Source organism: Bubalus kerabau, chromosome 3 (assembly GCF_029407905.1).
Source record: "Bubalus kerabau isolate K-KA32 ecotype Philippines breed swamp buffalo chromosome 3, PCC_UOA_SB_1v2, whole genome shotgun sequence".
Taxonomy (NCBI): domain Eukaryota; kingdom Metazoa; phylum Chordata; class Mammalia; order Artiodactyla; family Bovidae; genus Bubalus; species Bubalus kerabau.
Genome location: NC_073626.1, coordinates 61,438,161 through 61,452,980, shown reverse-complemented (window position 1 = coordinate 61,452,980; position 14,820 = coordinate 61,438,161). Strand labels below are relative to the sequence as shown.

General features: G+C 37.6%; 1 protein-coding gene across 5 annotated transcripts in view; it reads left to right on the top strand.

Moving 5' to 3' along the window:
- GULP1 (GULP PTB domain containing engulfment adaptor 1) overlaps nt 1-14,820 on the top strand; it is a 339,709-nt gene that overhangs the window by 310,442 nt on the left and 14,447 nt on the right. For 4 of the 5 annotated variants that reach the window (XM_055571974.1, XM_055571972.1, XM_055571973.1 and 1 more), the window contains one exon: nt 13,087-13,225. In XM_055571974.1, the coding sequence (XP_055427949.1) occupies nt 13,087-13,225 (139 nt within the window). Of the gene's footprint in view, nt 1-10,567; nt 10,793-13,086; nt 13,226-14,820 lie in introns of all 5 variants that reach the window. The other variant, XM_055571977.1, reaches the window with a different exon arrangement.

Here is a 14,820-nt window from a genome sequence, read left to right as displayed (position 1 = left end):
CAGATGCCATGATCTTAGTTTTCTGAATGTTGAGTTTTAAGCCAACTTTTTCACTCTCCTCTTTCACTTTCATCAAGAGGCGCTTTAGTTCCTCTACACTTTCTGCCATAAGGGTGGTGTCATCTGCATATCTGAGGTTATTGATATTTCTCCTGGAACTCTTGATTCCAGCTTGTGCTTCATCCAGCCAATAATTTCTCATGATATACTCTGCATATAAGGTAAATAAGCAGGGTGACAATGTACTTGATGTACTCCTTTCCCAATTTGGAACCAGTCTGTTGCTCCATGTCCAGTTCTAACTGTTGCTTCTTGACCAGCATACAGATTTCACAGGAGGCAGGTCAGGTGGTCTGGTATTCCCATCTCTTGAAGAATATTCCATAGTTTGTTGTGATCCACACAGTCAAAGGCTTTGGCATAGTCAATAAAGCAGAAGTAGATGTTCTGGAATTCTCTTGCTCTTTCGATGATCCAACGGATGTTGGCAATTTGATCTCTGGTTCTCTGCCTTTTCTAAATCCAACTTGGACATCTGGAAGTTCACGGTTCACATACTGTTGAAGCCTGCCTTGGAGAATATTGAGCATTATGTTGCTAGCGTGTGAGATGAGTGCTGTTGTGCGGTAGTTTGAGCATTCTTTGGCATTGCCTTTCTTTGGGATTGGAATGAAAACTGATCTTTTGGCCACTCCTGAGTTTTCCAAATTTGCTGGCATACTGAGTGCAGCACTTTCACAGCATCATCTTTTAGGAGTTCAAATACTTCAACTGGAATTCGATCACCCACACTAGCTTTGTTCATAGTGATTCCTAAGGCCCACTTGACTTTGCATTCCAGGATGTCTGGCTCTAGGTGAGTGATCACACCACCATGATTATCTGGGTCATGAAGATCTTTTTTTGTATAGTTCTTCTTTGTATTCTTGCCACCTCTTCTTAATATCTTCTGCTCCTATTAGGTCCATAGCATTTCTGTCCTTTATTGTGCCCATCTTTGCATGAAATGTTCCCTTGGTATCTCTAATTTTCTTGAAGCTATCTCTAGACTTTCCCATTCTATTGTTTTCCTCTATTTCTTTGCATTGATCACTGAGGAAGGCTTTTTTATCTCTCCTGGTTATTCTTTGGTACTCTGCATTCAAATGGGTATATCTTTCCTTTTCTCCTTTGCCTTTCGCTTCTCTTCTTTTCTCAGCTATTTGTAAGGCCTCCTCAGACAACCATTTTGCCTTTTTGCATTTCTTTTTCTTAGGGATGGTCTTGATCCCTGCCTCTTATACAATGTCATGAACCTCTGTCCATAGTTCTTCAGGCACTCTGTCTATCACATCTAATCCCTGAATCTATTTGTCACTTCTATCGTATAATCATAAGGGATTTAATTTAGTTTTACCTCAATGATTTTCCCTACTTTCTTCAATTTAAGTCTGACACTGGCAATAAGGAGTTCATGATTTGAGCCACAGTCAGCTCCCAGTCCTGTTTTTGCTGAGTGTATGGAGCTTCTCCATCTTTGGCTGCAAAGAATATAATCAATCTTATTTCGGTGTTGACCATCTGGTGATGTCCATGTGCAGCCAACGCTCCAGCGCCATGCAGCTTTCTGTAACATAGAATAATAGTTTAGAGGATCAGATTTTCTATTAAGAAATTTCAGTCTTATAGATGGTAATCCTTCTTTGCTGTTTTTATTCAGTCACTCACTCATATCCAACTCTTTTTGACCCCATGAACTGAAGCATGCCAGGCTTCCCTGTCCTTCACTATCTCCCAGCATTTGCTCAAACTCATGTACATTGAGTCAGTGAGGCCATCCAAATATCTCATCCTCTATTGACCCCTTTCTCCTCCTGCCTTCAATCTTTCCTAGTATCAGGGTCTTTTCCAGTGACTTGGCTCTCTGCATCAGGTAACCAAAGTTCTGGAGCTTCAGCTTCAGCATCAGTCCTTCCAATGAATTTCTTGTTGTTTTTCAGTCTCTCAGTCATGTCCAACTCTTTGTGACCCCATGGACTGCAGCACACCAGGCTTCGCTGTCCTTTACCATCTCCCAGAGCTTGCTCAAACTCATGTCCTTTGAGTTGGTGATGCCATCAAACCATCTTGGTTGGGGATGTCCCCAACTAAGGGGACATCCTCTGTCGTCTCCTTCTCCTCCTGCCTTTAATCTTGCCCATCATCAAGATCTTTTCTAATGAGTCAGGTCTTCACATCAGGTGGCCAATAATTGAAGCTTCAGCTTTAGCATCAGTCTTTCCAATGAATATTCAGAGTTGATTTCCTCAAGAATTGACTGGTTTGACCTCCTAGGAGTCCAAGGGACTCTCAAGAGTCTTCTCCAACACCACAGTTCAAAAGCATCAATTCTTCAGTGCTCATCTTCTTTATAGTCCAACTCTCACATCCATAAATGACTATTGGAGAAACCGTAGCTTTGACTAGACAGACCTTTGTAAGCAAAGTAGTGTCTCTGCTTTTTTAACATGCTATCTAAGTTTGTCATAGCCTTTCTTCCAAGGAGCAAATGTCTTTTAATTTCCTGGCTGCACTCACTGTCCACTGCTCCAATGATTTTGGAGCCCAAGAAAATAAAGGCTGTCACAGTTTCCATTGTTTCCCCATTTATTTGGCATGAAGTGATGGGACTGGATGCCATGTCTTAGCCTTCTGAATGTTGAGTTTTAAGAGAGCTTTTTCACTCTCCTTTTTCACGTTCATGAAGAGGCTCTTTAGTTCCTCATTATTCTATATTAAATCATAGATTAAAAATGTGAGGCCTTGTTGAGTAGAATGTTCCAGATGGAGAATCTTTGTACTCTAAGGAGTCACTGTGTAGATGAGAACATTTCCTTCTCCAGGAATCTTACTGACCCAGGGATCGAACTCATATCTCCTGCATTTGCAGGAGGATTCTTTACCACTGAGTCACCTCAGAAGCCCCATGATACAGTAATTGATTTAAAAGTGCTCTTTTTCTGTCATTATTTGGACTATTGTTTATTGTAGTTAATATACCCAGTATAAAATTTAGTGTTGAGATTTTAGTTCTAGCTTCTCTGGTGGCTCAGATGGTCAAGAATCTGCCAGCAATACAGGATACCTAGACTCAATCCCTGGGTGGAGAGGGTCCCCTGGAGAAGGAAATGACTACCCACTCCAGTATTCTTTGGAGAATTCCAAGGACAGAGGAGCCTGGTGGGCTACAGTCCATAGGGCTGTAAAGAGTCAGATATGACTGAGAAACTAACACTTTCACTTTCACATAGTTCTAGCTAAGGAAACCAAAATAAGAGACTTTTTTGTGCTCAGTATTATTGTATTATATAATAATATATAATGATTAAATAATTATTGTATTAAAGCACATTTCTAACCACAAAACTGTATACCATTATATATCCCAAACTCTTTTTCACTTAAAATCAATTCCTCATATTAAATGAAAGCCTACTCCTATTTTTCATCTTTTCTTGTGTAAACTGGCATGTTGTCTTATGTCCTTAACAACCAGAATGCTTATAAGTCTCCTAAACACCACTTGGATGATTCAATTTTGGGTTCCTTTGCTGGCAAATGGAACATCCTTTGATAGTACCCATATTACATACCTCTGTATCATATTGAAATTGTGGAAATCTTTTCATTGGTTTTAGAAACTGGGTCTTTATTTTATACAGTAATTTAGATACACTGAGAAATTTCCGTTGCTTGACTGTGCTGTTTGCTGTGTTCTAGTGGTTTGGCAATAGATTAGAGGTTGGGTTTTCCACCATTTGGTACTAATTAACTAGGGACAATCTGATTTCCATTTGTTACATTCACATGGCAGTGCTGCCTGTATTTATATCAGAAAAAAAAAAAGTTTATTCTGCCCTCTTAGCCTTGTGAGCACTCCAGAAGATCGTTCCATTATAAGATGTGGACATAGCAAGTTAAATCAAATTGTTCATGATTCTTGTGTTTACATGCTTACATTTTACTTTTCTGGCTATAGAAGGTTTTAACCAAATCAGATCATTGCCAGGAAGTTAAATGAATAAAATTGCAGTCCTAAGAAATACTGGACTTTCTCTTGCTGAGTAAAATAAATGTCTCCCTTTCAATTAAACCAACTGTTACTGGATAAAAGTCTACCTTTGCATAATCAACTGTGTGGCCTCTGATTAGGCTTGATAGGGCAAATTATACCCTAAACTGTATATTTCGTTGTGGGTAAATAAAACTGCCTATTTATCTTCCTCTGGGGTTGTCTCAACTGCTATTGAAGATGGGCAAGGGCAGATTGTGAAAACTCTCAATTACACAACAAACCAAATGTGAATCTTTAAACAAAAGCATAAAGTTTAAACATGAACATTGATTCAAGAACATTTGAATTAACCAGTTCACAACTTCACTTTCACAATTGTCACTTTTACAAGTGATGGTTGTAAAGAACTAAACCCTGTCTAATGCGAAGAAAAATATATTTCATTCCTGTTCTTACAATGAGTACCTAATCAAGTCATTTGATCTCTTCTTGTTCCGGATACCTGGAAGAGCTAGGCATCTATATTGAAAATATGAATCCAAAGAATTTATTTTTTAAATATAATTCTAAGTAGAATTTTAAATTCTACTATTTTAATGATTGTGATAAATCATGTTTTAATCTTGAAATTATTTGTTTTATGTTTTAAAAGAGTCTCTCGAGATTTATACTGCCAAAATAACTAGCAGCATAAAATAAAATTTCAGTATCATTCTAATATTTCTAATCTTTAATGCATTTTTTTGTTATTGTTTAAGTGTATTCAATATTAACTGATAGGATTCAAACCCTTTTATGATGTCTCATCATTGTCATTCTTAGGCAGATATCACAGTTGAAATATTCTAATATACCAAGTCTTTACTCACTGAAAGAAAGAGCTATAAAACTATAATAGCTATAAATCTTAATTATGGACACTCATTATTAATATGTCTGAATAGCCTAACAACTCCTGCATAATTAACATATAGTTGTTGAGCACAGATTTCCTCATTTCCCTTAGTATAGTAATTCAGATCCCATGAACCTTCCTAAAGACCAAAGCACTTATAATTGTGAGCATAAAAGGATTAAACGGTAGTGCCATCAACTCTGTAGCAAAGTTCCAAAATTTTGGTTTCTAGCCATCTATCAAAATATTGACACAACACCCAACCTAAAAAAATATCAAGCCATTTTTATCTGAACTGTGTATTTCATTTCTAAAAAAAAATTCTCAAGCACTTAAAAATGTAAAATTAAAGAATGACTAGTTCCTGAACCCTTGACTTCAGAGATACTACTCAAAATATTTATCCAGTGCCCCAAATGCCACTATATGCCATTTAGGGGCTGTAGTCACATACTCTTATTCTTATTTACCAGGCCTAATAGATTGGGGCAGAATTAGACACTAGTGAAATATGTCTGTGTATTTAAACATGCTGGGTTTAGATTTCATTCTTAAAAGGAATCAGATGGAATATCTAATTCCCTAAGTTGAATTGTTTGTAAGTTAAGAATCACAAACACAAATGTCAGTAGAGCCCAGGCTGTGGCATAAATGTGTGTCCTAGTCAAGGGGTTAGAGTGAGGAGTTGGAGGGCAGACACCAACTTAAAAGGTACAGCTATTTCTCAATACCAGTCAATTATTTTTACATAAATTTTTGGGCCCACTTTCTGGATTTTCTAACTTCTAAACAGACTCTCTAGATTTTTAAGGTACAATCTTAAAATTAACCTGTAAACAACTGAATCAATGTTTTAAAGACCTGTATGACCCAAACAAAAAAATCCTAGGGGACCAAATGTAGATTACTGATGACCAAAGGAAACTGGGATTCCCAGGCAATGCTAGTGGTAAAGAACCCACCTGCAAATGCAGGAGGCATAACAGACATGGGTTCAGTCCCTCTGTCGGGAAGATCCCCTGGAGAAAGGCATGGCTACCCACTTCAGTATTCTTGCCTGGAGAGTCCCATGGACAGAGGAGCCTGGCAGACTATGGTCCATAGGGTTGCAAAGAGTCAGACACGACTGAAGCGACTCAGCACACAGGTATATGCAAAAGGAAAGTAGTAAGAATTAGTTACTGTTAGAATTTTAAAACTTTGAACACTAAAGCTATTGATAGATAGCCCTGCTTTACCATTGAGAGTAAAAATAGTTCTTAATTGGGGTACTGACATATTCTATTATTTTCATATGATATACATTCTTCATTTATATAAGTATACTTTCTCAGAGGAAGTAGAATGTAAGTATTAACACTATGATAAAACACTAGAGCACTTTTAAGTTAGGTTTTTCTGGGCTTCAGTTTGCTTTGAGGAACCTGGTAATATGTTTTGGTCAATACAAATCATAATATAGAGTCCTCCCATTTATAAGCCAAATGATCCCAGGGATAACTTCCAGTTAATATCTTTTTATGTTCTACTCAATTCGGATGTCCTTGTCAAGTTACAGTTTAAGTTAAAACAGTTGCTGGAGTATAAATTAGAGAAAAATATTAGTTGACAGTTTATTATATACCAAGTAATCTGTTATACAGAATATTTAGGAAGACAAAGGTTTGTCCACCAGGAGCTTACAGTTGTTACCTATAATTACGTAAAGGTTGCCATCAACTACAGAATTTTACAGCAAATTATATAGACCATAAAATAGATCTTAAAATTATACACATATATGCATACATGTACACATATCTATAGATAGGTGTCTATGAAGATCAATAGGGAGAGCAATCATTGTGTAACTGTATATGCACAGGTGGTAAAGAATCCACCTGCCAATGCTGGAGACGCAAGTTCAATCCCTGAGTCAGGAAGAGCCCCTGGAGGAGGAAATGGCAATCCACTCCAGTGTTCTTGCCTGGAAAATCCCATGGACAGAGGAGCCTGGGGGGCTTCAGTCCATGGGGTCACAAGAGTCAGAGGCGACTTAGCGACTGAGCATGCATGCATGTGCGTATTAATAGTGATAAATTATATAATTCGGACCATCATAGACTTGTTTCCACACTGAATGCTTTCCTCAGCTTAAATTTCTCACTTTACACTGCCTTGTTTCCCCCTCTGCTTCCTGAAATGTGTGAAGTGACTTCAACTTTAAAGATGCTTTCAAACTTGTTGTTTCTCCTAACTATAGTTACCACCTTTCACCATGAAGTTTGTCAAAAGCCAGATTTGTGCTGGCGACCACCAAGTCCTATTAGTGTTGAAAAATATCTGCAGTGTGATTTGTAGCCTAGAAGCCTGGCTCCAGGCCAAATGCTCCAGACCCTACAAAGTTACAAAGTCTTTCTGTGGCAAGTCTCATGGGGGAAAGCTGCCGGCACCACTGCAGATTTAGTGCATTGCGTGCAGAGGAGTTGCAGGCCAAGACTTGGCCCCTGCCCCACCCAGGCAGCCACACTGTTACAGGTAGCTGCATTTCAGCCCAGGTGCCTCCATTTACAGGCCTCCTTATTGGAGGCCCTTGGCCTAGGCCTCTCTTAATGGTCTCATCCAGACCATCTTTGGGGGGCCCTTGAAAACACATTTTGACACTTCAGTTCAGTCTCTCAGTCGTGTCCAACTCATTATGACCCCATAATCTGCAGCACGCCAGGCTTCTCTGTTGATCACCAACTCCTGGAGCTTGCACAAACTCATGTCCATCGAGTCAGTGATCCCATCCAACCATCTCATGCTCTATCATCTCCTTCTTCTCCTGCCTTCAATCTTTCCCACCATCAAGATCTTTTCAAATGAGTCAGTTCTTTGCGTCAGGTGGCCAGAGTATTGGAGCTTCAGCTTCAGCATCAGTCCTCCCAATGAATATTCAAGATTTATTTCCTTTAGGACTGGCTGGTTTGATCTCCTAGGAGTCCAAGAGACTCTCAAGAGTCTTCAACATCACAGCTCAAAAGCATCGATTCTTCAGCACTCAGCTTTCTTTATGATCTGACTCTTACATCCATACATGGCTACTGGAAAAACAATAGCTTATATAGACCTTTGTCCACAAAGTAATGTCTCTGCTTTTTAATATCCTGTCTAGGTTGGCCATAGATTTTCTTGCAAGGAGCAAGCATCTTTCAATTTCATGGCTACAGTCACCATCTGCATTGATTTTGGAGCCCAAGAAAATAAAGTCTGTCACTGTTTCCTCATCTATTTGCATGAAGTGATGGGACTGGATGCTATGATCTTAGTTTTCTGAATGTTGCGTTTTAAGCCAGCTTTTTAAACTCTCCTCCTTCACTTTCATCAAGAGGCTCTTTAGTTCCTCTTCACTTTCTGCCATAAGTGTGGTGTCATCTGCATATCTCAGGTTATGGATATTTCCCCCTGGCAATCTTGATTCCAGCTTGTGCTTCATTCAGCCTGGCATTTCACATGATGTACTCTGCATATAAGTTAAATAAGCAGGGTGACAATATACAGCTTTAATCTACTCCTTTCCCAATATAGAACCAGTCCGTTGTTCCATGTCCAGTTCTAACTGTTGCTTCTTGACATGCATACAGGTTTCTCAGGAGATAGATATGGTGGTCTTGTATTCTCATCGCTTTAAGAATTTTCCGCAGTTTGTTCTGATCCACACAGAGGATTTAGCATAGTCAGTGAAGCAGAAGTAGATGTTTTTCTGGAACTCTCTTGCTTTTTCTATGATCCAACAGATGTTGACAATTTGATCTCTAGTTTGCCTTTTCTAAATCAAGCCTGAACATCTGGAAGTTCTCAGTTCATGTACTATTGAAGTCTAGCTTGGAGAATTCTGAGTATTACTTTGCTAGCATGTGAGATGAGTGCAATTGTGCACTAGTTTGAACATTCTTTGGCATTTCCTTTCTTTGGGATTGGAATGAAAACTAACCTTTTCCAATCCTGTGGCCACTGCTGAGTTTTCCAAATTTTCTCACATATTGAGTGCAGCACTCTAACCACATCATCTTTTAGTATTTGAAATCGCTCAGGTTTCATCATCTTGCCCTAGCTTTGTTCGCAATGATGCTTCCTAAGGTCCACTTCACTTTGCACTCCAGGATGTCTGGCTCTAGATGAGTTATCACACCACCATGGTTATCGGGTTCATTAAGATCTTTTTTGTACAGTTCTTCTATGTATTCTTGCCACCTCTTCTTAATATCTTCTGCTTCTGTTAGGTCCATACCATTTCTGTCCTTTATTGTGTCCATCTTTGCATGAAGTGATCCCTTGGTATCGCTCCACTAGAGAAATACTAGTGGTATTTCTCCAGTAAAGCTCAGTTTTAAGTATCTTCTACTCTTAGTTCTTTTCGTTGATCTTCCCTCTGTGCCCCTATTCTGTCCCCCAAACCAAACCAAACCAGTAGGAACCTTTTGTTCAGGGCTCCCTGGCAAGACAGAGAGAACACCCTGCTTCTGTAATGATGCTTCTGACCTTTGCCCAGTGCCATTCATTGAGGAATGGGACCTTAATGAAGCCAGCACTTTCTTTTTGGCCTCTTGCTTACACTATTACAGTAAGTGAATAAAGGCTCAATTATTATGTACTTTCATTTGTGTGGTTGTTTTAACTGACCATTCTGACATCTGGCTGCTCAACTCTGTCCAGCTCAGTATTTGACAATAGCTTTCCATGATGTAATGAAAATAGCTTCCAAAAGTCATCCAAAGACTGACCCCATACAGTATACTATAATAGTTGTTTATTATTATGTATCTCTCTGATTTATTTGAAGTCATTCAACAATGCCTGTGTTCATCCCCCCAAAATTTTACCACTTGGAACTCACTACCTATAGAAAGGGCATGATGATTGGAGTCAGATTGTTTTGAATTTTGGCTTTGCTTCTTACCTTGCTGCTCCTGCTGCTGCTAAGTCGCTTCAGTGGTGTCTGACTCTGTGCGACCCCATAGACGGCAGCCCACCAGGCTCCCCCATCCCTGGGATTCTCCAGGCAAGAACACTGGAGTGGGTTGCCATTTCCTCCTCCAATGCATGAAAGTGAAAAGTGAAAGGGAAGTCTAAAATCACAAAGAATCCATGGGCCTTGACCCCCCTATCTTTAATATGATAATGATATAATACTACTAATACTAAGACTTTAAAAGAATGATTGGAGGATTAAATCTAAGAGGTATGCTGTACCCCTTTTTGAAAATTCTACAGACTTAACTTTTTACTAGACTTTACTCCCACTGACATTTTTCCTTGTTGCTATTTTTTCCTTCTCCCATCTCATCACAAAGAAGCTCTCTCAGAAATAAATCTTCAGGCATTTGTCATTTCCCTCTCTACCTTCTTTCTCTTAAGTTATATTGAATGCAATATTTTATTTAAATATATAAAAATGTAATATTTCAGTAAAAAAGCATCCAATTAAAGAACACAGAATCTGAAGGTCCTGCCATAGGAAAAAATCTACTCAAACTAGTTGTTTTAATCTTAGAAAAGTTGTTTTGAAATTACTTATCATTTTCACAATATTCTTTCATGAATAAATTTTCATATATTCTTTTTCCTCCATGTCTTCTTTCTTTTCCTTAGTATATTTCTCTGTCATTCCTTTACAGCTGCTGCACAAAATGTCTGATCATGAGCAACATGGGTTTCAGAGATGCTCGCCCTCTTTCTGGCATAGTACTGATGATTCATCTCCCTGTCTAAATCTTTCTTCCATTACTGTCACTCCTGTCAACTCTCCCGATTCCAGACTATCATTGGGACTGTTAATACCACCACCTTCTAAACGGGGCCTTCCCAAGCCAGACAGTAACAACAGCATCCCAAGACCTCATGTAATTTGCTAAATAGAAAATTATTTTTATTATCCCAATTATTATTTTGAATTCTGCCAATATATGCCATTTATATAGTATTGGAAAAATCAAGTATGTCTTGAATTGATGATGTCATCTGGGGCCTTTATGTGCCATTTTTGCCTACTTGGGTCATCTGACATCAGAGAGTTTCTAGTAGAGAAATTGAAAGTGAAAGTTAGTCCTGTCCGACTCTTTGCAACCCCATGGAATTCTTCAGGCCAGAATATTGGAGTGGATAGCCTTTCCCTTCAACCCACTCCAGTGTTCTTTCTGGAAAATCCCAGGGATGGGGGAGCCTGGAGGGCTGCCGTCTATGGGGCCACACAGAGTTGGATACGACTGAAGTGACTTAGCAGCAGCAGCCTTTCCCTTCTCCAGGGGATTCCCCGCCTAGGGGATGGAACCCAGGTCTTCTGCATTGCAGGCAGATTCTTTACCAGCTGAGCTACAAGGGAAGCCCTTCTAGTAGAGAGTGGTGGTCCAAATCCACAAAAAGATGAAGTAGGACAAGTACTTTCAAGGATTCATCAGAAAAGAATCCAAAAAACAGTGGATATATGTATATGTATAAATGATTCACTTTGCTGTACACCTGAAGTTAGCACAATATTGTAAATCATCTATATGCCAATACAAATTTTAAAAAGAAAAAAAAAAGATTCATCAAATATAGTAATTGGGAAGTTAGGCCATTGGTGATACTGGCAAAGCTCTTCAAGTACAGTTCAGCAAAAAGAGCAATCTAGAGACTTCTCTGCCAGTCCAGTGGTTAAGACTCCATGTTCAAGGGGCTTGGGTTCCATCCTTGTTCGGGGAACTAAGGTCCACATGCCATGGAGTGGGATCAAGAAAAAAAAAAAGAACAGTCTAGAATGCTCTTAACTGAGGATTGGATGAAGTAAACAGGCAAGAAATGTAATACCTCCTTCAAAGAGCTCAGCTTCAATAGAGAAGAGAAAGAGAAATGAGGGTCTAGAGGAGTAAAGAAGCTCTGAGTAAAGAGCTTTTTGGTTGGTTTGTTTTAACAAAGTCAAGATTCGAGTATCTTTAAATCCTGACAAAGCGGAGAGAGATGGATGCCAGGGGAAATGGAGAGAGAGGCTGATTAGGAGAACATTGCTGAGCAGGAGGAAGGAGCTGAGGGGTAAAGTTTCCTCCAAGTCTTTGTATAGTGTTTGTGACTGATAAACTATAAAGGGAAAGTAAGTTGCTAAAGAAAGGAAGATGTCAGCTATTTTATTATCCTGCATGAAAAAAAAATGTAATAACAGTCATGTAAACTGAATAGCAAATCAGTTGCTCTTTACACACAATCAGGCTTATTTTTCATTACCTACATCACCTATAAATCAAAAAAAAAAAATGTATTCTGAAAACACAAATTTTAATGTGTACCACTCTAAGCAGTTCCAAGCAATGTTCATGTTCTTATAGGAAAAGTTAATTTCTCCTCACTATTTCTCTCCAAAATGAAAATTCTCTTTGGTTTATAGATGATATATATATATATAATTTCTTCCCTGTATGACAATTACATATTATGTAATTTTATATGTAAATTACATATTATGTAAAGTGATGATTGTTTCATTCTGACATTACGTCCAAGCCCAGATTGGCCCAGATAACTTAACCACTTTGGTGGTATACTTAGTGACTATAATTTATTTTACAAGGTACCTATTTATTGTAGAAAACCTGATGAAAACTTATTCTAAGAATAAATGTCACTATAATGAATATAATAGTTGGCAGTCACTAGAGTTATAAATACAATTTAAAATAGACTCCTGGAAAATTTTTTTAAAATCTTTATCAATTGCTTTTGAATGGTTATGTTTACGATGCATCACGTAAGTTCAGTTATTTCTGTCTAAATCTTGTAATCTTATGCAAACTACATTACTGCTATCAAGGTTTTATAGAAATTGTTTGTAACATGTTTTCAATTCTTTGATATAAATGGCAATTATTTCTAGATATAAAAATCCAATATAAAAGACACATCTCCCTATAATAGTGTTGTCACCATTCTTGCCATCATCTTTGATAACATTTTTGTAGAGATTTTCTTGCCATCGAGCATTTGGCATATGTGGTTCATTCGTATGAAATTGCCTACTTAACCATTTTTGATCTACAGAGGGGCAAGTTCATATGACTCAACCACATGTGCTGGGTTGACATGTCTTTTATATGTATGTGAAGTATTTTTCATTATAATGTGTCTACATGGACTACTACCCTAATGCGTGTTGTCTTCATTGCAGGCAGGCAGTGTGACACCTAAGTCACCCTCTACTGACATCTTTGATATGATTCCATTTTCTCCAGTATCACACCAGTCTTCAGTACCTACTCACAATGGCATGCAGCCGCCTCCAGTACCTAGTCGATCTAACGAGATTAGTAAGCTTTCTAAACAAATCAATATTTTTTGCTACCTTTGTGTACATTTTAAATGTTTAATTAACTCTTTATGTGAAATCATATATCTTAACAAGCTCACTAGAAATTTTAATAACCAAAGAATTTTTGTTTATATATGTGTAACAAGTTCAGTGAATTATATATTTTACTTTATAATTCAGAGTATACTACTAAAGACATCACTATTTGCATTTAAAACTATTTCATGAAAAATGGTATTTTGGTATAAGATTAGTTCCATCATAATACAAGGTACTTAATTATGTTTTTATTGTGTTTGGGGTTATATTTTTAATATGTTTTAAATGATTACAAACAACCCTGGTGGTAATTAATTATCTTTGACATATATATATAGAGATGAGTTTAAATTTTTATCATAGGGTATGTGGGTAGTCTTTAAGAAACATATGAATCTATGAATTTCATATATACAAATCTATGAATTTCATGATTTCTTTATAACTAACTCAATGTAAGTGTTCTCTATTGATATTTTAAAAACTATAATAAATACATTGCTTATCTGATTTACTTTCATATATCTTTCTATATCTAAGTCTTTTTCTGTTGAATTAGAAAGCATCTAGCAGATGCTAATCATCAGTGTCTTGACTATATTTTGATCTGTGCCCTCTCACAGAAAGTGAAAGAATGGTTTCCAATGGTCATGATCAGTCAGCAAATCCAAAGGGTCCCTGAAGAAAAGAGTTTTACATATTATCTTTATTGCTTCCTCTCTGGTTCACATTTAAGACATTTTCAATGTAGCTGTGAAGTTTTAACTTAAAGCTGTGAAGTATTTCAGAGCCTATAGTTTATTTCCCCTGTGGAACTTAACAAAGTGCATTGCACATTTTAGGCATTCAGTAAATTTCTGATGGCTAATTTGTAAATGCAAAGTAATAATATTAGGTCAATGTACAAAAATATTTCAATACGTAAGTTGAAATATAGCCTGTTTAAATTCCTCTGAATATATTTTGTGTTGACGCAAAATATTCTTTCAGGGAAATAATCCATAATATACATGTTATGATAGACAATCTTTCCAAAATGAGGTATTTCTTGTCCTCATGAGTGTCCCACATCTCTTTGTTTGTGAAAATGTTGAGAGGGGTGAAACTGTTAGTTGCTCAGTCATGTCCAACTCTTTTCGACCCCATGGACTGTAGCCTGCCATGCTCCTCTGTCCATGGAATTCTCCAGGCAGGAATACTGGAGTGGGTAGCCAGTCCCTTCTCCAGGGGATCTTCCCAACCTGTGGACTAAACCCTGGTCTCCTGCATTGCAGGTAGATCTCTTCTTTTACCACTGTTTGTTACCTCCTCTGATTTTGTCACTCTTTTACTCATTCATTTATTTAATTCAATATGTATTTGTTTGTCATACATAGTAAATTTTGAAATATAAGTTAGCTGTGTATCTACAATGGACAACTTAAAACCAAATAGAATATAAATTGAGAAGCGTGAATAGATTTTAAGACATTTAGAAGGAATGGTAATTGAGAGTTATCCATCAGGATGATGAGTGAGAGTTCAAAATCAATTACAATTCAGGATTTTAGACCA